The 24,696-nt window shown below is 36.8% G+C and overlaps 1 protein-coding gene and 1 long non-coding RNA gene across 2 annotated transcripts; both read left to right on the top strand.

Annotated features, from left to right (window-relative positions):
• Nucleotides 1–1,838: 1,838 nt before the first annotated feature.
• On the top strand, nt 1,839–5,506 carry LOC130047287 (uncharacterized). The gene is made up of 6 exons (XM_056141928.1): nt 1,839–2,149; nt 2,434–2,560; nt 3,117–3,234; nt 3,440–3,642; nt 4,085–4,799; nt 5,334–5,506. The coding sequence occupies exons 1-6, from the start codon at nt 1,839–1,841 to the stop codon at nt 5,504–5,506; spliced, it is 1,647 nt and encodes a 548-aa protein (XP_055997903.1).
• Nucleotides 5,507–12,642: 7,136 nt separating this feature from the next.
• LOC130046839 (uncharacterized) lies at nt 12,643–14,596 on the top strand. Its single transcript, XR_008795866.1, has 3 exons — nt 12,643–13,097; nt 14,054–14,138; nt 14,273–14,596. It is a non-coding gene; the product is annotated as an uncharacterized LOC130046839 (long non-coding RNA).
• The last annotated feature ends 10,100 nt before the right edge of the window (nt 14,597–24,696 follow it).

Genomic DNA, 24,696 nt, shown 5'->3' with positions numbered 1-24,696 from the left:
CTCCGCAACTAGTTGCGCGAGGGGATAATTAGGTTTAGGTCTTTAACCAAGTCAATAAACTGTGACATTATGTAGGTTATGGTAAAAGGGAAAATTGGGGAACCAGGATAGGAATGGTTGGAAATCAACTACTATTCGAGTAGAGACTTGACCAAGAAAGAAGACAAATTTATAATTAGGTTTAGGTCTTTAACCAAGTCAATAAACTGTGATATGTAGATGATATATTGTTGTATCGATATACTAGAAGTTTTAATGAGTGTAGTATTCTTTCTTATCTACAGAGATAAGAAACTTGGATGTAAACTAACAATTCATGCTAATTTTTTACGTCCAAGGGCATAACTTAAAGACCCAACTTTAAGTTAACACCCCCAAATTGTTAGCCGTCTGTCAATCAAATATTTAACAATAGATCTCAGGTGGAGTGACATCTGCAGCTAGAGCTACCCCAGAGAAGTGTTTTGATAACAATAACAGCCAGTACCTACAGACATTCTTTAGATCTTGAGGAAGCCTTGTATTCTAGGATTTTGATAGCATTGACCTGTCCACAACTACTATTTTCTTGTAATTCAATTGTTTTTAAAAAGACCCCTGAACAACACCATTTTAATATAATTGTAATTTCCCCCTCTATATACATGTATTATAAATTACACAATCAGAAATCAAACAATAATTTGCCCATTAATTTCTAAAACTTGTAACTTATTGAAATAATTTATATTATCAATTTATGATAGCTCTATATTTATAAAAGAAATTATTCATTGAGCCAATGACTGAGAGTAAAGGAGAGAAAGAGGGGGTGGTGTAGACAGGGTGTCATCTAACCATAGGGATACAACCATTATACAAACATTATGACCACAGAAACACTACAGACGGCCCTGAGACCCTTGCTGTGTACATCAAAAGTATACACAGCACCCTGATCTCTTGGCCAGGTAAATAACAATGACCATAGATGAGCTCCGCCCACATCCAGTGATCCGTGAAGAAACCGTACGGTATTATTTTTGGGTCTTTAATGGAAAATCAACGGACCAAGATGAAATTCGAACTTGATATGTAACTTGTTATGGCAAAGCAATGTACCAAATATCAAATGAATATCTGCAAAAAACACAACCAAAAAAAGTCCGGAAAACTGATAATTCATGCTATTTTCCAAGGGTCATAACTAAGTGAAAAATCAGTGAAAGATTCTCGAGTGGGACGTTAAACCATATACATGTACAATCAATCAATCTGGTTCTATTCTAAATATTGATTTTTTCAGACGCATAGATAATTACTTACATAATTTATATGATTTTTAATAGGTCTCATCAGTCCAATATATATTGAATGACTTGCAAATTTAAGTTAGTATTAATAGGTCTAATCAGTCCAATAGATGGTGACTAGTATGTACATCTAAGTTAGCACATGTAATGATAGTTCTAGTCGGACAAATTCATAATTCTTGTCAGACCAATAGATAAATACTGACTTGTACATTTGTATGGTTAAAATTCAGATATGCATTATCAGTATATGCTGACTTGCACTAGTGTTAAAATTCAGATATACATTATTATGTAGTAGAGTTCGCCGGAACATATTTTTCCGTATTCCGGGTTTCGTTTTTAGACACGGTATATAGAGTTCCCCTCACATGGCGTGGGTTACATGTACATGAATTACTGCCTTCTTTAGCCGCATGTTGGGTTTCCATGTACACTGCCACCTTTTTAGTGTAAATAAACTTTTTGAGAACCAAATCCACTCGTTCACAAATGGCGTCGACGGTACTTTCCTAAAGGTGGGGGTGGGCAGATAGCAACATCAAGATGAGTGACGAAGAGGTCAAGGTCCAGCTGGACACCCTGAAGGCCGAACTCGAGAAGGTCAAGCTTGAGAAGGAAGCAGAGGGAGGGCAACAGCTTTTGTTTGCTCCAAAGCTGCGAAAGGTAGAAAAATTTCCGGGGAAGAAAGGTCATGGAGTATCTGTGTACGAGTTCACCGAGGAGATGACCAGGATTCTGAAAACACGTCATACACCGCAGGAAGAACAGGTGGACTTTGTCCTTAGTCATCTTGAGGGACCTGCGAAGGAGGAGATGTGGTTTCACCCAACAGAAGAAAAAAGAGTCCGAAAACAGTCCTGGGGGCTCTGAAGGAAGTTTTTGGTGAACGAGCAACTGTGTCTGAATTATTATCTGAATTCTATAGCACCAAACAGTCGCGCGGTCAGTCTCTTCAAGACTTCTCAGTAGAATTGATTGGAAAATTTGAATGGATTCTTAGGGTAGACAAATCCCGTGTGAAAGAAAGAGACATTATGTTGAGGGACCGATTGGCGGAAAATCTTTTTGAGTCATGGCTGCGTAGGGAGCTGAAAAGGATCGTTCGCACACATGATACAATAACTTTTCATGATTTAAGAGAAAAAGCGATTGCTTTAGCCCAGGATCAGGAAGAGCCAAAGAAGAGGACAGAAGTCATCGTGTATGCAGAGAAAGCTTATGATCACGATGATATTAAAGAACTTATCAAGACTCTTAAAAGCGATGTGAGTGACTTGAGGATTGATTGATTGATTAAATATTGTTTAACGTCCCTCTCAAGAATTTTTCACTCATATGAAGACGTCACCACTTATCAGACATTAAAGGAACACACCCAAAGACAGTACAGTGTTATCAATGCAAAGAGAAGGGACACATAAAGAGAAATTATCCCAAGAAGGAAAACTAGTGGCGCCCACTGCAGAGAGCCATGCAGTGGGTTTGACAATTGGCTCGCACAGTAATAATGTAATTGCACCTTGTCAAACAGTGGTCATCACCATTAGCAATATTGACATGAAATGTTTATTAAACACTGGCTCTATGGTGAGCACTAGTACAGAGTCATTTTATGATAAATATCTGTCAACAATCCCAGTGATTCAGGAACTATTCATAACTCTAAGAGCAGCTAATGGACTGGATACCCCATATATAGGATATATTGAAACCGACATAGTGGTGCATGGTCACACAATGAAAGACCGTGGGATTCTCATAGTCAAGGATGTAAGTGGTAGAGAAATACCTGGACTTATAGGTATGAATATAATCTCACAGTGTCGTGACCTGTTCCTAACTGATGTTCCATTTCTCAACTCAACTGAGGCCAAAACGAGAGTTGGAGAAGTGAAGGGCTTTGCTAGGATTTCTTCGAACGAGGATGTGTGCATTCATCGTAAAACTGGACATAAAACAACTGTGTGTATTGAACCAATAGTAAACAACATTGGGGTTATAGCATTTAATTCTGTGTGTGTCAGTGACAGACAAACTTTTCCCATTCAGGTCATGAATCCAAAGGACTGTTTGGTTGAAGAAGAATAGTCGTGTAGCTCTGGTGTCTGAATGTGATGTTGACATAGCCTCATGAGCTAAAACAGAGTTTCTGTCTACGGGAATGAGGGGGGAAACGGTTGTACTGCATGACGATGTAACCGGAGATCCACCAGCATTTGACACATCCTTACTCGTCCCAGATAACATGAAGTGCACCTCAGGGGAACGACAGAAATTTTTAGACCTATTCTTAAGGAATCATGATGTATTTGCGAAGAATGACCTGAACTTGGGATGCACTGAGACTGTGAGGCACTATATTCAAGTAACTGATGATGAACCTATAGGCATACCTTACAGAAGGATACCAAATCAGTATCAAGAAGTTAAAAACCACATACAGAAACTTCTGGAGAAGGACATAATTCAGCCGAGCAAAAGCCCATATGCTTCGCCCATAGTCGTTGCACGCAAGAAAGACAATTCCATAAGACTAAGTGTGGATGACCGGAAGTTAAACCAACGCACCATCCGAGATGCTTTTCCACTCCCACGGATCGAGAAATCTCTCGATGTCCTTTACGGATCTACATTGTTCAGCACCATGGATCTAGCAAGTGGCCTCCACCAGATAGGGATGCATCCAGATGATCGACATAAAACGGCCTTCTCGATTCCTTTCGGATTGTACGAGTATCGTCGTATGCCATTTGGTCTCTGCAACACGTAAATGTCACTTTTTCCAACAGGAAGTGCAGTACCTCGGTTACACTGTCTCTAAGGATGGGGTTTCTGCTTCTGAGGATAAAGTTAAGGTTGTAGAGGACTGGGTACTTCCTACGACACTTAATGACTTGAGAGGATTTCTGGGGTTTTCGAGCTACTATCGTAGATTTGTATCGAGATATGCACATACTGCAAAACCCTTGTATGGACTGATCGCCGCTTTCAACAAGCAGAATCCACAAAAGTCTAACGGGCAACTGAAACAATTATGGACGCCTGAGTGTTCGACTGTATTCAACATGCTGAAAGCTAAGCTGACATCCACAGATGTGCTTGGGTTTGCAAATTACTCCAAACCATTCATCCTGGAGACAGACGCGAGTTTGAATGGGCTGGGTGCTGTTTTGATGCAAGAACAGGAAGGGAAACGTCGTGTCATCGCCAATGCTAGTCGCACACTCCGCCCTACAGAGCGCAATGACGGTAACTATAGCTCTGCAAAACTTGAACTGCTTGCTTTTAAATGGGCAGTGACTGAGAAGTTTAAGGATTACCTGTGGGAATCTACATTCGAAATCATGACAGACAGCAACCCCATATGTTATCTCCAAACAAGCGCAAAATTGAGGGCTACTGAACAATGTTGGGCCATGCAACTAGCGCAGTATGACTTCACCATCAAGTACCGACCTGGAAAAGAGAACACTGCAGCTGATGCCTTATCAAGACTATCCAGATGTGATTCTCTCTTCCGTTGTGTCAAGTACTTGTAGTCCTCTTCCACATGACATTAGAGTTAAGGCTCTTGCCTCAGCGATCAAGGGATGTGAGGACCGCGCTAAGACATTACATCCAGTAGCAGTATGTTCTACTGTGTTTTCATTTCCTAGTTATAATCCAGAAGATATCGTCAAAATGCAGAACCAGGATCCTATTATTTCAAGGTTCTTAAAGTATTTCCTTGATGAACGTTAGCCGTCAAAGAAAGAACGGGAGGGAGAATCATGAGTTGTTATTGACATGCTTCGTCAATGAGAGAGAATGGAGACCAAGGTCGCCTATACCGCAGAGTAAACAACCCCCTACAGGGCCAATTGCAACAGCTAGTGTTACCTAGGTGCTTACAAGACCTGATTATGACACAACTCCATAAACAGTCAGGACACCAGGGCATAGACAGGACGGTCAGTTTAGTGAGATCCAGAATTTACTGGACTGGAATGTACGCCGACATCGACGAATACTGCAAGTCATGTGAACGGTGTAATTCAGCAAAACTACCCCACTTGCGCATGCGGCTACCTATTAGCCACCTTCTAGCTACGAAACCAAATGAGATTGTGGCTATGGACTTCACACTTCTAGAAAAGTCATCAGATGGCAGAGAAAATGTTCTAGTTCTTACTGATGTTTTCTCCAAATTTTCCATTGCAATACCCACTTGAGACCAGATGCCCTAACAACAGCCAGAGTCATGAAAGAGTGGATCATGAAGTATGGTGTACCAGAGCGCATACATTCTGACCAGGGCAGAAACTTTGAGGGATCCCTGATAGCTGAGCTTTGTAAGATGTACCAGGTGAGGAAGAACCGTACAACACCTTATTACCCCCAGGGTAATGGACAATGCGAGAGGTTCAACCGAACGCTGCATGAACTTTTGCGCTCGTCGTCTCCACATGAAAAACGACATTGGCTAAATCACTTACCAGAACTGCTGTTGTATACAACTCCACAGTACATTCTGCCTGTTTCTGCGAAGAAATCCGAGGCTACCCATTGATTCCATGCTTCGTTTTGAAGAGGAGGGGGAGGAGGATGAAGTAAACATTTCTGAGTATGTGGAGCACCATGCACAGAGATTAAAGGCCGTATATGAAAAAGCAGGGGAGAAACTTCGGGCTAAAGCAAAAGACCGTGAAGGTGATAGAAAGAAACTTGCAACACATTATCTTGCTATTGGTACCATTGTTTTTTACGAAATCGTGTTTTAGGACGTAACAAGACACAGGATGCTTGAGGATCCAAGGAATACGTGGTTGTTAAACGAGTAGACCCAGACCGTTATGTGTACCAAGGGACGGAACAACAGACACGCGTATCGTAAACCGTTTAAACATAATCCTACAGCTGGGCTTCCCATCGTTGATCAGAAGTCGTCAAGGTTCACAGAGAGCAAAACAACCTCGGTCAGTAGAAAATCGGACGAAAGGTCATCAGATGATGAGACATCAGATGGGAACTATGAGATCATATAAATGGGTCAACACCACCTTGCAGATCGAGTCGTTCTACAGCTGGACAACACACCAACCCCAACAGGCTACTACATTCAGTTGCTAAAACTTTAAACTTTTGTGTACAAGTCATTGTTGAGACATGTATTGTGAATGTAGGTTTATTAGTAACCTAAGAAACTCTGTTTACTTTTTGATTAACAGGACAATTGTAGTACAATTGTGATGTTTGTTTGTTTGTATTTTTTAAAAGTTTATTTGCGAGAAGTAGTTGCCAATGTTTCTTTGCTTTTAGCAATATGCGATGGGGTGTTTTGTTTTGGTTTTTTTGGACTTCTAAACGTAAAACCTTTCTATCCTGTAACAAGGGTAAGTAGAGTGCGCAGGAACATATTTTTTTCGTATTCTGGGTTTGTTTTTAGACTCTGTTATATAGAGTTCCCCTCACATGGCGTGGGTTACATGTACATGAATTACTGCCTTCTTTAGCCGCATGTTGGGTTTCCATGTACACTGCCACCTTCGTTCACAATTAGATAATTAGGTAATTAACAATAATACTGACATGGCTATCGGACAGTTAGAAAAGTCTTGAATGATTGTTAAAACTTTCTGGATTTAGTGAAATATGAAATTACCGAAATGTTACATCTAGAATGGTGTTAAAATCAGGGTATACGATCCCAGACAAAACCGATAGATTATTACTACAGTCTGCATCCAAATTAGCAAAAAAGAATAGATTTTAGCTGAGAAGAATTGTATTAATGTTAAAACTAAGACATTTGAATTAGTGTTAGAGAAGAAATATGATATCGGATCAACAGACCATTATACTTAAAGGTACATTTAATATTGTGTAAAAATCAGAAGATAAAACTACATTTACCGCAGAATAGTCACTGTTCTGTTTTGATAAACACTACCAAGGTTATACGCTTTCTTGAAAGCATTGAAAAATTGTTTTTGTATCGTTTGCAGACATACTTCAATTCACCAAATTTCTTTGTAGAACGTCTTTCTAAAATGTCAAATTAGTTTAATGGACGGAAATTGTTACTGCTGAATGTTTTGAAACCAAATGGCAAATGATACAAAACAAGTTTGATTGTTATTAAACAACAGTGTTACATTATTTCACAGTCCTGCTATTCTCCTGTGAACCGAATTGCAGTTATTGACACCGTTGACATTGAGAACCTTCGGTAAAGGCCAGTAACGACACGCGGGTCGGTTATCTTTCTGCTTCCTGATCCGCGAGGCATTTCTAACATTCCGCCGCATTAAATATCTAATGAGGCATACCGTCGAGTCTTAAAAATCTTAAATATCGATCGCTATTAATTCGGTCTCACAAATTAGTGAAGCCGTCAGCATGTCGACCCTGGGACGTCTCTGGTCCGTAGAGATCGAAACCACTGACCGCTTTTCTCAAATCACCTTCTTGTCATAAAGAAATTACTGACGTGACACCCAACGCAATCAAAACGACTTAGTTTGATTGCAAAGTGCGCTTGAAGATAACTTTATGGTGAAGCTTAGTTAATTCTTACAACATGAATATTGCGATTTGATTGTTGAGCTCTGTGTTAAAAGAATGACATCTTGGTTTACTGTTGTGTGTTTGCATGTTCAAGTGCAGTCCCCGGTTGTCATGTGTAAAAAATGAAGAGGAGCATCGTTCCGTTCTCTGTTTGAATCGATTGATAGCTGGGTAAATTTTAACATATCATTTTATGAAAAGACTTTACAATTTGATAAAGTTAATGAATCTATACATCACACAGAAGCAATAAAAATCTCGCAAGAATAAGCACTAGTCACCTGATCCCATAACTATCATTAACAAAGTTGTTTTTTTTTCAATTGCTACCAATAAAAAAAATCGTATTTTATTATCTGATTGCCGATATTGAAAGAGATAAATTGGAAACATATTACTGGTAATAGATAAATGTAAAATAAGCTGCTGATGACAAGTTTGCGCATTTATAACATGGTAGATTTACACGTGTCCAGTCACATTACAAAACTCCAAATTAACATGTAACACGTGACTGGAAAGGTGCGGTGCACGTGATACTTGAATATATATGATAAACCTTTTGTGTTACTTAACTGTCTGTAAATGGTTTTATTTATCTAGCTCAGCCATGACTTGCGATATCTTTTTTATTGCATGTCTTTTGGCGAAATGAAAACTGCTGACTGAATGCGGCTATTGCCTGACAACAAAATTTTGATGTTTAATTTTTATATTTCCTGTAGAATTTCATATTTTCAGTTGTTGATACAGTTTTCCTACACCAGGTTGCCCCTTCGTACATGATGTCAAGCAGAACGCTGTTTTTTATTGTTATTATTTAAAATGTTAATTAACCACAGTGCAAATAGTAATTAATAAAACTGTACAATCCATAAAGCTGATTAAATTTAGTTCAGTCACACAAAAGTGGTGTTACTATTGTTGACAGACGTTGGACCATACAATATCATTGAATGTCTGGGGTGCTACCCGTTAATATTGCAGCATATTAATCATCGGCAATATCTGTTGATTGTTATCACGGTGTTTTATAAACGGATGTCCAATTTTGCACTTTAAGTCTAATTGAAGCTGTCCTCTTTGGAGAGACACTTAATGGATATCGATTTCAAGCTTCAGTGATTTTAGCTTCCGGCTGGAATGTTAACATTCGTTCCCGTTGCTACAGAAGCCATAATTCCGACCTTTTACAATACTCACTTGTCATATAAATGTCACAAGGTCGCTGTTGTCGTTTCATGTCGTGATCAAAATTAAGGATTTGGGGAATAAAATTTTATTCCCATGACATCATTCATTTAACACACCTTTACGTATTTAATTTTTCATTGAAATGAATTCATGTTACAAATGCAATATCAGTGTTTTGTCGGTTAATTGTATGGGGGATTATCGAACTCCTTTCTGTTCGTATTTTCATATAACACGAACTCTATTCGTACCGAATCATCTTTTATCAAATATTTATATACTGTGTATGTGCAAAGTGATATTACGTCATTCTGTCGATAACGTGACAAGATGCATGACGTGATAAGATAATAGCGCGAAACATTAAGCTTAACTTGGTCTGCGGGGCATTTGACTGCTATACGTTATTGAATTATAGTAAAACGGGAAAGTTAATTCAATCTAGACATGCTTTTGTTTAAAGATACACACTCCTGAGGTTTGAGCAACAGCCTGCATTTGTCTTCTGATTTTTGTTGTGTTTATCAGAAATTCTTTTTGACATTATATATAACTCTATTCTTCCCTGCATTATGTCAAATCCAAAACTTTCTATGTATAATTAACTCCATACATATCATTCCGTTTATCTGATCAATACATAGGGCTCACAGCGGGTATGACCGGGTATGGCCGATCAACAAGGGATGCTTACTCCTCCTAGGCACGTGATCCCACCTCTGGTATGTCCAGGGGTCCGTGTTTGCCCTTCCCTTAATTTTGTATTTCTATAGGATTTTTTTTTTTAGATTGATCACTGATCCTTGTCTTCACTTGTTTATACAGTGTTTGGAGGGACCTTTACCATTTTTTGTGGGAGATTTTTTTTTAGAAGGAAGGGATGGGTATTCAGGTACGATTTTCTTTTGCAAATCCTTTCTATTTGCAAAAAAATATCAAAGACGAAACACTAACCGTGTCGTGGAAGGCGTTGGCACATGAAAGAACCGCAGGCACTCGACGTTTTAAATATCTATAATTTAAAATATTGTTTCCTTGTACCCAAAATATTCACAGGGTAAATTACGCCGACATCTTGGTTTTCTTTTTTACCAGCTGCATCGCTTGCAATTGATGGCGAAAAGTTCTATATGATATGATAACTAGACTCCTACCGTTTAGAAGTAACTCTGTCAAGGGCTTACCTCTCGTATCGTCGTGGTGAACTGGAAATAAAGTCCATTTATCGGCTATAATCAGCCGTCAAACATCGTCTACTGCTTCTCAAATGCGACAAATCGGCAAAGGGAGGACGGAAGTTGACATAATTATGTAAATGAGAATTCCCTTGCTGATGTACCCTCAGATGCTTGTACTGGGGAAAAGGGGGTGACACTGAATGCAGGGTAGTGTATAGCCCCGCAAGCGATAAAATTCGGATTGTTTGGGGACAGGCTGGCACGATAAGTTTAGTCAATCTATCGCAATGCCAATACAAAACATTGGAAATGCTCATGACACCCCCCCCCCCCTCCTTTTGCTTCAAATCCAACCCACTAAGTTTTGTCATCCATTGTGACAACTCTGAAAATTTACAGACATTTGACTGTATAAATGTTTGAGAGTATGCCCATGTGTATGCGTGTGTGGGTGTGGATTCAGTTATTGCGAACTTTTCTTAAATATTACGTATGACATTTACTTTCATCTAATTTGATTTTTACAACGAATGCATGAATAAGTGAAGTTGTCATGTTTAACTTCGAAAAAAATAAAACAAGATAGATACAGTGTTCAAGATCCATTACCTCGCTATCTAACATATTTACTGTTAATTGTAATATTTACCATTTTCAATTCTATCGACCAATGAAAAAAGAACTAGCCCAAAATTATGTCCACTCCCGTCCTTCCTTTGCCGATTTGTCACATTTGAGAAGCAGAAGACGATGTTTGACGGTTAATTATAGCCGATAAATAGACTTTATTTCTAGTTCACTACGACGATGCGAGAGGTAAGACATTGACAGAGTTGCTTCTAAACGGTAGGGGTCTAATTATCATATATTGAACTTTTCGCCGAAAATTGCAAGCGATACAACTGGTCAAAAAGAAAACTAAGATGGCAGCCTGATATACCTTGTAAATGTTTTGTTTATAGCAGGACAGTTTTATTATATATATTTAAACGTCGAGTGCCTGTGGAAAGAACCCTTACTACTACGGCCCTGAGCGTTAAGCATACCTCTACAGCTGGTGATGTCTCAAAATGACGTAAAACAAACCAAACCATATATGTTCAAATATTTACATTTCTAATGTTTTCATTTTCTATTTCTGAACCTATTGAAATGATAGCTATTTCCTCATGAACAGTGTGCGTATGAAGGTTAATAAATATAGTATCACTATTTTGACGACTGGGAATATTCGACAGAAATGAAAGTATAAAGAATTAATTTCATTTCTAACGCGCTTCATGAAGTATGTCTGCGTAAAGCGTCGCAGTTCATAACCTCATGATTGTATTTTCAAAAATGAAATCTTCTCATACAAAGTTTGTCCGTCTCATAACTTTGTAATTTTGCATAGGCCTCTGATATTTGGGATGTGGGTATACCATGATAAGACAGTGTGTCTCGTACCATTTTCGATTACCTTTGACCTTAATCTTTTATGTAAAGGTCAAACAATAGATTGGGGTTGTTGTTATCCGGACCATAACTATTTTTGTTTTTTGACATAGGCTTTTGGTATGTGGGTATACCATGATAAGACAGTGTGTTATGTGCCATGTTTGATGACCTTTCACCTTGACCTTTTATGTAAAGGTCAAATAATAGATTGGGGTTGTTGTTGTCCGGACCATAACTATTTTTGTTTTTTTTACATAGGCCATAGGCTTTTGGTATGTGGGTATACCATGATAAGACAGTGTATCACGTGCCATTTTTGATGACCTTTCACCTTGACCTTTTATGTAAAGGTCAAACAATAGTATTTTGGGAGCAGTTTTATCCGGACCATAACGTGTTTTCTTTTCTTTTCTTTTTTTTTACATAGGCCTTTGATATTTGGTATGTTGGCAAGTTTAATTTTCTATCGCAAGTTCACAACACCGTTCCTTGGTTGAAGCACATAATTATATTTATAGGTGACTATTATCTATCGTAATTTTCTACTTTAAAAATGATCCCTAAAAATGTTTTTTAAAAACTGGAAAATGGAAGGGGAGACATCAGTTTTGGTGTGCTAAACCAATTCTTCTTAGTTCCGTATTGATTCTGTGACTGATTACGTACTTTTAAATGTTATGACGATATGAATTCCCTTAAGGATATTCTAGTAAATCCTATTTTAAGTTTTAAAACAGCAAGTCTCATGGGAATGTGGGTTAGATTAGAGCCTCAGTACCCCTTGCTTGTCGTAAGAGACGACTAAATGGGGCGGTCCTTCGGATGAGACCGAAAAACAACCGAGGCCCCGTGTCACAGCAGGTATAGCATGATAAAGATCCCTCCCTCCTCAATGGCCGTAAGCGGCGAGTATAGGCCTAAATTTTGCAGCCCTTCGCCGGCAATGGTGACGTCTCTATATGAGTGAGAAATTCTCGAGCAGGGCGTTAAGGTAGAGACCGATAGCAACCACGTGATCAGTAAAAATCGTGTATTTTCACGTGAAATTATTTTTCGGAATTCCGTACATCGCCATAGAGTAGTTGAAAAACAAAAAGGGGTTCCGAAAGTACAAGTTGTTGCTGTGACTGAATCGATGATTGAGAGGGTCGTCTCGACGAAAGATATAGAAATTTGGCCATAGTTTAGATTAGTAATACATCAATGTAATAATAGTGGACTAAATGTTTCGTCCGTGCAGAATGGCACTTTTTACCTCACGAAATTCACCACCATGCATAGCTGCGCTACGTAAACAAAGTTGTTGATGTAGCGTGATCGTGATGTCCGAGTGCTGCGAGTTTCAATACTGTTTATGTAGTCATTGAGAGTTTAAACAAAGTTTCTTCTGAGAAGAGGAATTCGATGGATGCATTTAACGTGGACAACGAAATCATAATTTCGTTTGGTAAGTGAAAAAAAATGGCAAATTGAATTTGTATTCAACCCACTTTTCCTCTGCTATTTCACAACGCGATTTTATAATAACATAGATCTATAAACGCACAACTTGGAGCTGTTTAATTTTTTGTGCATTTATGTATTCCATATGTGCCCAAAATATAACTCCTACATGTGCATGTAATTGTAAATGGATGTCATGTATATGCCAGATTTGAAAAAAAATAGGGCTCTCACAAGTTTGAGAGGGGGGGGGGGGGTGTTGCACTAAAATTCTATTTGGTATAAATGATAGTACTTATAGTATCTTGAAATTTCATTGACCTAAGAGATATTTCAAATCTGGTGTTTCATGTTTCATGCAAGCATGTAGGTCTACAAAACTTTATTTAAAATATTTGTAAAATCACAAGCCCCCCTCATAGGCAAATAAATGTATTGTATGAAAATAAGATATGTATGTCCTTCTCTTGACCCACACTCCGTAAAGGAGACAGGTCTGATAAATCTAGAGTTGACTTGTTTTGATATTATTAGAATGAACTGGCAGTTTATGAAAACATATCTGTCATCTCATATTGTAATGATAATTATGATGTTTATTCATCTCATTAAGGACCCGGGGGTGGGAGGGTATGTACAGTTTAAATAGAAGGTAACTATAACAATATGAAATAAATAACAATCATGCAGATGTACTACTACTGCAAGAGTTCACATTGCTGCACTGCACACATTTAACATACATGTAGTGTTACATATGTAATACTGATTTCAGACAAGATTTTAAAAATTAACATAATAAAATACATGTTATGTGTGTAATTTTCAATATATCAGCATTTTAAAGTTCACTAAACATGCATTGAGACACACAATTTTAAAATTGACATTGTCTGACACAGTATAATTAATGATTAATACTGACTGTGCAAATATTAATTATGATGATTTTTTTCTAAGCATCATCCTAAGGACCAGTGCAAGTTGAAATGGGCTTCCAACCAACAACTTCAACAGCAATTTGCCATGAAAATCAGCAAGAAAGGTACAATATTTTCTATCTTAGTAAGATAGAATTTTTCATTTTAACACCAGACATTTATAAAGACAATTCTTAGTATATTAGATATTCATTTTTTTTTCAATATTTGAATATACAGAATATATTTTTTATAACAGGTACTTCATTTACATTGATGATGTCATATCCCCTGGACCCCACAACTTTACAGGTTACAGAGAAAATTCAAGAACTTCTGCACAATGTGGGACTCGGATAGAATCAATAATGTATTTGTGAGCCCAGATATATTGTGCAACATACTAAAGTGTGAATTTAATGGAAAACAAGTACATGTACTCATGTATTACATGTCTTTTTTAAAGACAATAATATTGTATAAATATAGAGGAAGTGTCATTGTTGATTATTCTAAGTTTTTGATATACCAAAATCAGTAAACATTTGTAAATGAAAATAAAATACCAATTTTATAACTTTAATCAATGTGTTTGAATTTCTCATTTTCTAACCCCCCTCCCACCCCACCCCCGTTACACACACTCAGTGCATATATACTGTGGGGGGGGGGGGGCAACCGGCGCGAGCCCCCCTAAAATTTTCAAGTTTAAAGTAAATCGTGGTCTCTTTTTTAGAGAAATATATACGATAAAAGAAGCCATAATTTCCTCCACTCTCAGAGAAATAAATGTCTGACAAAATCTTTTGATTTATTGAATTACTTTTAGTGGGAGAACTGCTACTTTTTCCATAAACCCTTAAAATTTGCGTTATTTATTAATTTCACCTTATTAAAAATGACAGAAAATAATAAAAATGACTACATAGGAGACATATTTTAAGCCCTAAAAAATCTGTAAAATCCAGGAGTTTCTGGGGAATCGCCCCCCCCCCCCCCCTTCAAGGCGGCCCCCAGACCCCTGCCTCATACAGTTGCACCCCCCTCCCAACTTCAATTCCTGATCCGCCCCTGAAATAGCTTATAGAAACCTTCTTATTGTCATGTTCAATTTTCAAAGAGGTAATTTGGGAATGCTTAAACATTCTAAGTTATAAAAAGGTCAGTAGTTTATCTCTGCTGGCTGAATCTTTCTTCTCAATGCACCGAGTGCAATTCATGACGTCTATGTTCCTGCTCATTCTTTCTCCTCCATACCATGCTGTATATTAAAGGGGTTGGGATGTAATGGAGACATTTGTTTTAACAAATATAAATTGTATTTCAATTTTTTGTGGGGATTTTTATTTGGGAAAACTCTTGATATTAATCATCAAATATGATGACGTATGATAAATCTATATTCTGAGTGTAAGTGCACAAAGGTCAACAACGAGAACTACAGCAAAATATAAGCTACAATTTGAAATACATACTTTCTGTATTATATTTATTAATTTAAAAAAGTTATTGCAAAGAATCTTCGAATTTCAGCAAGCTGTTTTTGATGGATTGTTTACAACATCTTTTAATAACCCTTTTTCTTACGAAAATGTGTAGTTTGTTAAAAGGGGGTGGGGTTAGGAATTTTTTGCTAGTTCCATATTGAACCCCATTATGGTGTATAATTTTTTTCATATATTTTACTTACTAATAGACTGACCACTTAATGAAATAAAATAAGAAATTTGATGGGTAATTTTTTTGCACCTTAAGCAAAGGTATGACCCTGTGTGCAAATATTGTGCACTGTTTTAAGGTAATTGGCCAATGTAGCTCTGTTGAAGTAATGTTGTTGCATGTTAATAATGATTGCTGAACTTGAAATTGATGTGTAATATACAATTATGTGAAATGTTGTTTGGAACCATATATGACAAGTTATGATCCTTTTTACAATAAAAATGTTATAGCTCTATTTGTATATTGCTCTCTACTTATTTTTCTTCACTTTTTACGCTTTACAAGGACTAAAGAAGGTGTTGTTAAAATCGCCATATTTCTCAAAAACAAGGTCGATTACCTACATTGATTTTTTATTATGTTTTATATCAAAGCTTCATCATAAACATATATCAAAATAAAAAAAATTCAATGGTTAATTTTTTTAGCATCAACCTATCAATCTCTACCTTAAACAACATACAATTAATCAATAAAACAGAAACAGTGACGTCATACACCCATTGTTTCTTAACATGCAGTTTGGATTGACGAAAGTTACCAGCACTTTTAAAGATAAAAAGATTACAATTGCATTGAAAGAATCAAAAGTAGAATTTACTGCTTTCTCTTAATTTTTTTTTTCTCCTCGAATGATGTACAGTTCTGGACTTCCTCAGCAATATTCGCAATGAAAGTACCAAAGCTTTGAAGTATAATGAATAATTCACCTTGTACTATTATCGTAATATTACAGTTATTAATTCTCAATATCAAAAAAGCTCGATGTAAAACAACAATCAGTTTAGGGAAATTGTGTGGTATTGGTTTTACCTTCAGAATGAGAGCCAAACTTTGACGCAGTTGAAATTAAAGACACGCTCAACATACAAAAATAGCTTTCAACATCTGCCTGCACCCTATCTATTTCCTCGATGCCAATCACTAAATGTCAGCTGTATATATAATCTTAGGGCAATTAGCATTAGTGCTTCATAGAAATGAATGTGCTGATGTGAAGCGTTGCAGTTCATACTCTCATGGATTTCCAAAAATGAAATTAGATTTTTATTCACGTTCTACTTTCATTTCTGTCGAAATTCTCAGTCGTTAGAATAGACATATTATGTTCATCAACTTTCATGAACGCATTGTTCACAACTGTATCGTATGTATGAAGAACTGGTTATCATTACAACATTACAACTAGTAACGATGTCATATTATGAGCAAAACATTAGAAATGTAAATATATATAAAAATATGGGGGGGGGGGGGCTGGAGCCAGATTTTGTACACGGTATACAAACTATGTGTCCAAAAAGTAGGAGTGTTTATCCCTGTATAATCTTGGTAACTCGGGTGAGAGTTGTGGTCCAAATAGCCTTCCGTTTTACTTATCTTAAGGAGGTACTATACATCGTCATAATGGCTGACTTCCTTTTAAAACATGGATGAAAATATAAATATCAGCGATATTTGTCTATTCATTTAAAAAATCATCGCCTAGCTGAGTAGCTCAGTAGGTTAGCACGTCGACTGTTAATGAAAGAGAGAGAAAAGCACTTCGACTGCTGAACTGTAGATCGCGGGTTCGAGTCTAACAGGGGTTTTAAAATTTTTTCCGGATTGATTTCTACTAAATCTGCATTTTTTGACTGAATAACGTAAATTTCAAAGTTTTCAATTTCAAAATATTGTTGTACATATCCTCCACTTTTCATCCACATCAAATTTCTCTGGTGTAGCATACATCCTTAAGATGAGTTTGTTCGTGCGGTGTATTTGATATGTTGTTTATAAACGTGCAATTGCAGTCTTTATCGTTTGTAGATCTACGTGCCTTTCTCTTACTTTACCGGTATTTGAAGACAGAAAATCAATGGCTATATGAAATACATTCCGTTCCCGAAGTTTAGAATCTTTCAACCCGAAATTTTCAACATTTCATTCCTATCTTATCAACATATCGTTGAGACGACTATAGTAAATTTGAAAAGCTGGACGAACGAGTATCAAAAACACATTTACATACGGTGTTTATTAAAAGGAATATTAGCTGGTGTTTCATGACGTATCAACCACTCCACAAATTGCCAACAGAATAGACAATTAAAGAAATGTGCCGTATTCACCAGAGAAAAGGGGCATCTGATAAGAAATGACACGACAATATTTTTAATTAAGAGCAATGCATTACTATTTGTTACAACTAGATATGATTTAACGTACCGTATTAGATTTGTTGCCCCTCCTTTAACCTTGGTCCCGTGGGGGCCATGCCTACCCCTATCAAACGCGTCATCTATTGGAGCTGTCAACAAGAAAAAAGATAGGGGGCGCGTTTTTCCAATGTTCACGGCGTGCCTTTCCGGTTCCTCTGACTTCAAACATCAAGTCGTCTGCTTACAGCTGTCACATAAAAACATGTACTAATGAGATTTTAATTAAGCTGCTGCCATGCTAGTATAGTATCTAATCAAAGTGATGCTCTTGTGTCTTATTGTCGTTATGATAATGACAAATAATGTCTGATCTTCATACAAGTCATACACACTTGAGAGGTCGAAAACACCATACAAATGAAACCATCTCTCCCAAGTGTGCATAATATATCTCTTCTGTTCGGTTCTTTAAAACATAGATTACTTACGAATGAAAATATATTGACAAGTTCGTAATTTTGGCGGCAATAATTTACATTTTTAAACATGTACTTTTAAAGTTTTTTATCTTTAAAATTTAGACTTCCTATACACATGAGACTACCGGTGAATGATTTATGTTTAAAATCACGTGAGACAAAGCATTTATTAATACACTCCCACCTACGAAACTTTATTTTTGTTTTATGGCAACTTGGGAAATTTTCATATGCATATACATGTATGTATTATTTAAAAATTCATTGTTTGTCTAACAGTACAATCAAAACATCACTTTGTGAAACTTTTCGAATGAAGTTTTATGCACTTTGAAATGTCGGTCTAACCGTGTGCGTCTCTGGGGATCATTACACATAGCACTATTCTTCTCACGTACAACACAAACATCGTATCATATCCTATTGTTGTTTAAACAGTAATATACTCAATTTGTGATATTGTTATGATACTGCTTCTGTATATTTTTCTGTACTTATATTTATGGATACACATGTATACGTGACAAAATCATTTAAGTTGATATATCTAAAAGTGACGTAAAGGTCCAGCGGGCCAGGTGCAGATGTCATGATCATAAACAAATTACTTACATGTACTCTCTGTGTGTATAGAGAGAAAGAGAGAGAGAGAGAGAGAGAGAGCACTGAAAACCAAAGTGTCGGATTTAATTGTTGAAATAGGATATAGAAAGCACTAAAATGACAAACGACACGGACAAAGTCAAATTTTTGGACGATATGATATTTACGTAGATATAAATGTAATTAAAAGAAGAAACAAACTAGCATTAAACTGGGGGGGGGGGGGGGGGAATAAATCCAGGGCGTCTAAATATTGAAAGTTTTTCACAGAGATTTAAAACACGTCTATTTTCAAAGAGAGTCAAGAATACTAGAGGTGAAGAAGAGACAGGTCGTCCCGAAACTTTGACAATTCAATGTTGTTCATGTCGTTGGTCAGATTTAGTGATATATATATATATATATATATATATATATATATATATATATATATATATATATATATATAAAAGCACTAAAGTTCCAACAACACCCGATACCTCAGAGTGTCGGATCCACAACATGGATACAAGGTCAAATACAAAAAATTATACAAAGCACTAAAATGACCAACGACACGAACAACGAGATTGTCAAATTTTCTTCAGGACAAACGAAAAGAATTACATAATGTGGTCAATATCAACAGAGCATAATAACAAAAACTACATATAAATACATCTAGCACTACAACTACACTAATCTACAAACGTATTTACAACGCAGACTACATGTTTTTGGTCTTTAGGCTTGCCAATCAATGTTAAAAGTGGAGCGAATTAGGACATGCCTTATTCGTCCAAAGAGCTGATCCAAAATCATTGATTGGCAAGCCTAAAGACCAAAAACATGTAGTCTGCGTTGTAAATACGTTTGTAGATTAGTGTAGTTGTAGTGCTAGATGTATTTATATGTAGTTTTTGTTATTATGCTCTGTTGATATTGACCACATTATGTAATTCTTTTCGTTTGTCCTGAAGAAGGGACGGGGCGTCCCGAAAATTTGACAATCTCGTTCGTGTCGTTGGTCATTTTAGTGCTTTGTGTGTGTGTGTATATATATATATATATATATATATATATATATATATATAGGGTGTCCCAAAACATGCGTTACACTTTTAATCATCTATAACTTTATCAAAACAAAAGCAATTACAAAGATATTTTGTCAACATCTAGTGTATTAATATAAATTTTATTTGACAAAATTTCGGGAAATTCTGTTAAATAGTCAGTTAATTATGACGTCATAATGACGTCATCCCATTTTCAAGATGGAACCTTCATGTGAACAGCTGGCAGAAATTGTCAAACTTTACTATGAGTGTAAATCTGCTACTTTAGTCATTAGAACCATGAAAAAACAACATCCTGGAATGAAAGTGCTCAACAGAATGCTAATTTACAGACTTGTGAGGAAGTTTGAAGTTAAAGGCACCACAAATGACACAAGACGCAATTCTGGTATTGGGAGACCAAGGAGTGCCCGTACCAAAGAGAACATTGATGCCATTGATAGAGTTATTACTGAAACTCCACAAAAATCAGTTAGACGGGTATTGCATGAACTGAATGGCACCGTTAGCAAATCTAGTATTCATAGAATGCTCAAATTTGATTTAAAATTGATTCCATACAAGATAAGTGTGATGCAGCATTTAAAAGAGACAGACATTAGAAGTCGTTTAGAGTTTGCCCATTGGATTTTAAGTAGACCCGACTCTGAAAATTTTACAGATGCCATATGGTTTTCCGATGAGGCCCACTTCCATCTTAATAATGTTGTCAATAAACAGAATTTTAGATTCTGGGGTTCGGCGAAACCCAATTTTTATGTGGAAAAACCTCTTCACTGTGAGAAAGTTACTGTATGGGCTGCATTAAATTCAAGCGGAATAATTGGCCCTTTTTTCTTCGAAGACACCGAAGGCGATGCAATGACGGTAAATTCTGAACGATACTTAAAGTTAATGAAATCAAAATTTCTACCAGCTCTTAGACGAAAAGTTGTAAATTTCGATAATGTGTGCTTTCAATAGGACAGTGCTACGCCACACACTGCAGGTTGTGTTCTTCAGTGGCTTGACAACACGTTTGGTGATCAATACATTTCTTATCATACCGCAAATGTTTGGCCACCGCACTCCCCCGATCTGAACCCCCTTGATTTTTTCGTGTGGGGTTATCTAAAAGACAGAGTGTACTCTCCTTCCCCACAAACAACAAAAGACTTAAAAACAGCAATCACACGAGAAATAAGATCAATCTCTGTTGATACATGTAAAGCTGTGGTAAAAAACTGCAGAAATCGTGTTCAAATAATGTTAAAGACAAAGGGACGTCATTTGGAACATATGTTGTAAAATGACATATATTATTCCGAAGAAAGTTTTTGGTGATTAACAAGGAAGCTGTGACAAATGTATGCATTGACAAAAAATTTAAATCCTTTTTGTTATATGTTGTAAATTTCATAATTGTAACTTAAGGTATTAAAATTTTATAACAGTTTAAAAGTGTAACATATGTTTTGGATCACCCTGTATATATGTGTGTGTGTGTGTGTGTGTGTGTGTGTGTGTGTGTATGTATGATTTGAATATAAATTTGATTTTATGGATTTGTACCTCATTATCGGAGATCGCCATTCCCCGATGTTATCATCAATCAAATCCTGGATGTTTGTTTACATAAGCTGGTTGTTTGTGTACACGGACTGTGTCTATAGAAATATGAGTTATCGACTAACATTTGGTTGTACCTACAGTGCAAGCGCAGGGTAGTGAACGACAATATCTTCCCGTGTGGATCGGGTTAGAATAGGTCCTCTGTACCCCTTGCTTGTTGTAAACGGCGACTAAATGGGGCGGTCCTTCGAATGAGACCGCAAAAACCGAGTTCCTGTGTCACAGCAGATGTGGCACATTAAAGAACCTCTCTGCTCAAAGGCCGTAAGCGCCGAGCATAGGCCTAAATTTTACAGTCCTTCACCGGCAATGGGAACTCTCTATATGAGTGAAAAATTCTCGAGCGGGACGTTAAACAATATACAACCAACCGACGATTATCGTGATCATGTGACTTTTATACATTAAAGGGGCATGGTCACAATTTGAGCTTAAAATTTTCAAGTTTTATTTTTCCATTTTTAGTATTTAGAATGCTTAACTAAGACATTGCTAATGGTCAGCAAACATTTGAATGTCAGTTGTCGAGGTACATTGTATATATGGGAGATACAGAGCTCACAATCTTGGTTATGTAAACAAGGCTCGTGTCATATTTTTGTTTACATAGATGTAAAATATACTAGTAAGTTCGTTTAAAGCAGACTGTTTTCAATTTACATGTTAATTCTGAACACAATTAAATAGTTTCTAATGTTTGGCACATTTCATTTTGTTTTAAACATGCTATTTTCTATTAAGCGATCTATATGTAAACAAAAACATGGCACGAGCCTTGTTTACATAACAGAGAATTGTGTGTGCTGTATCTCACTTGTAACTCAACAACTGATATCAAAATTTTGGTTGACCATTAGAAATACTTTAGCTAAGCATTGTAAAGTATTAAATAAAAAAAATTAACTAAAATTTTCAGCTCAATCGTGTCCATGATCCTTTAAGTATTATATCGCATACATTGTATGCAGATAAGTACCGATTACAATTCAAACTGTCGTCATGACTTTAATTGCATTTGCAATATAACTTTGGGTAGTTGAACCTTAAGTCATCACGCACTGCGCTGAAAATATTGTAAAGGACTTCAATATAGGGCCCTCACAACCTTGTAGTAATGCATTTCCCATGGAACGTTCTGCACTGCGCGCATGAATGAAAGGTGAAGATAACGAACAGTGATCAGTCTCATAACTCCTATAAGGAATACAAAATACAGTGTTGGGTAAACACGGACCCTTGGATATACCAGAGGTGGGATCAGGCACCAAGAAGGGAGTAAGCATCCCCTGTCAACCGATCATACCCGCCATGAGTCCTATATTTTGATCAGGTAAATGAGTAATCCGTAGTGAAATTCATTGTGCCAAGAACGGCCTAACAATCGGTATGAAACACGTCAGACAGTATTTGACCCAATGATAGGTTGTATTGACGAACTAGATCGTTATAACGACCATAGTATTTGCGAAATGCTGACTTCAAACGAGATTGTTGAAACCCCTGTAATATCAACTTGTTTGCCAATAGCCTGTTTCGATTTAAAAACTGATTATACACAGAACAAATTATTGCGTATCGAATCAGTGGAGTGATATAAACACTATACATGTATATGCAGGTGATAATGGAATGTTGCTACACAAATATGGGAAGGTGACGATGGAGAAGCTGAAATCCCCCCGTTTGTCATTTTATAAAGTTGAGTTGTTTGCCGTTAATATGAAAGGTGCATATAACGAACAATGATCAATCTCATAAATCCTGTACGCAATACAAAACAGAGAGTTGGGCAGACCGAGCGAGTAGGAATGAATGGACCCATCGATGATGGAGAGAGGAACGAAGCGTAATAAGCCTTGGGTTTCCGACGATGGTTTTCAAATTGAGGCAGACTACTGACTAACAAGTTGATGGTGCAGGGGTTCCAACAGTCTAGTTTAAAGTTGGCATTTCGCAAATTCTATGGTCGTTTTAACGATCTTGATTGTCAATACAACCTATCATTGGGACAAATGTAGCTGCGAAACTGTAGCTCTCTGAAAAAATATTTTGACATAACAGAGAGCTACAGATCCACCCCTTATAAAAACCTTCGATTTACGGCGCACAAAAAGCTGCGCACGGTTGAGGTCTTATATCGTTGTATTCTTGTGTTGCTGTCTCATAAATTTAATATCGAAACATTCTTAACATATTTTCCTACTATACTTGTGTCTAAACATACCTTCAAATATTCAATAAAGCCCCATATGACCTGAAAACTCCCAGCTTCAAATTATTTCGTTTGTTGACGTAGCCATGTAAGGTAGCCGGTCAATTCGAATCCCGGTTAATTTCCATAATTGCACGATAACGTCTAGATGTGAACTAATATCCCCACAAATATTCTAGCTAAATATTTTAAATAATATATCATCCCAGTGCCTTTAAATAATAATTATTCAAATAGCTGAACTCTCGGTAATGCGGCTTTCATTAGTCTGGTCCGGTCTCCATCCCTGCCACACGAGTGTTAAGGACTTTTGTAGCATTTTCATGAATCAAGAGCTTATTTTACCTTTAGAAAAACTATATTTTTTAATTTCTATAAATCATTCGTGTTGATAATAAATGAAGAGCAAATACATAACATATAACGAATTTTATGAATAGATATTAACAACAACAGGGTTCGAATTGACCGGCTACCTAACATGGCTACGTCAACAAACGAAATCATTTAAAGCTGGGAGTTTTCGGGTCGTATGGGGCTTTAATGAATATTTGAAGGTATGTTTGGACACAAGTATAGTAGGAAAATATGTTAAGAATTTTTTGGTATCAAATTTATGAGACAGCAACAACAGAATACAACGATATCAGGCCTCAACCATACGCAGCTTTTTGTGCGCCGTAAATCGAAGGTTTTTATAAGGGGTGGATCTGTAGCTCTCTGTTATGTCAAAATATTTTTTTCAGAGAGCTACAGTTCTGCAGCTAGGTCAAATGCTGTCTGACGTGTTTCATACCGATTGTTAGACCGTTCTTGGCACGCTGATTTTGACTACGGATTACTCCTTTTACCTG

This window comes from Ostrea edulis, chromosome 6 (assembly GCF_947568905.1).
Source record: "Ostrea edulis chromosome 6, xbOstEdul1.1, whole genome shotgun sequence".
In the NCBI taxonomy this organism is placed as follows: Eukaryota; Metazoa; Mollusca; class Bivalvia; order Ostreida; family Ostreidae; genus Ostrea; species Ostrea edulis.
Note: the sequence above shows the minus strand (reverse complement) of the source record. Positions and strands in the feature narration are given on the sequence as shown.

What these genes read in the sequence shown, in the direction of transcription:
- LOC130047287 (XM_056141928.1), top strand. Translation starts at nt 1,839, where the DNA reads ATGAGTGACGAAGAGGTCAAGGTCCAGCTGGACACCCTGAAGGCCGAA. An exon ending in ACTTGGGATGCACTGAGACT is followed by an intron (nt 3,643 to 4,084) that starts GTGAGGCACTAT and finishes TTTTTCCAACAG; the next exon opens with GAAGTGCAGTACCTCGGTTA. An exon ending in CTTATCAAGACTATCCAGAT is followed by an intron (nt 4,800 to 5,333) that starts GTGATTCTCTCT and finishes GGTGTAATTCAG; the next exon opens with CAAAACTACCCCACTTGCGC.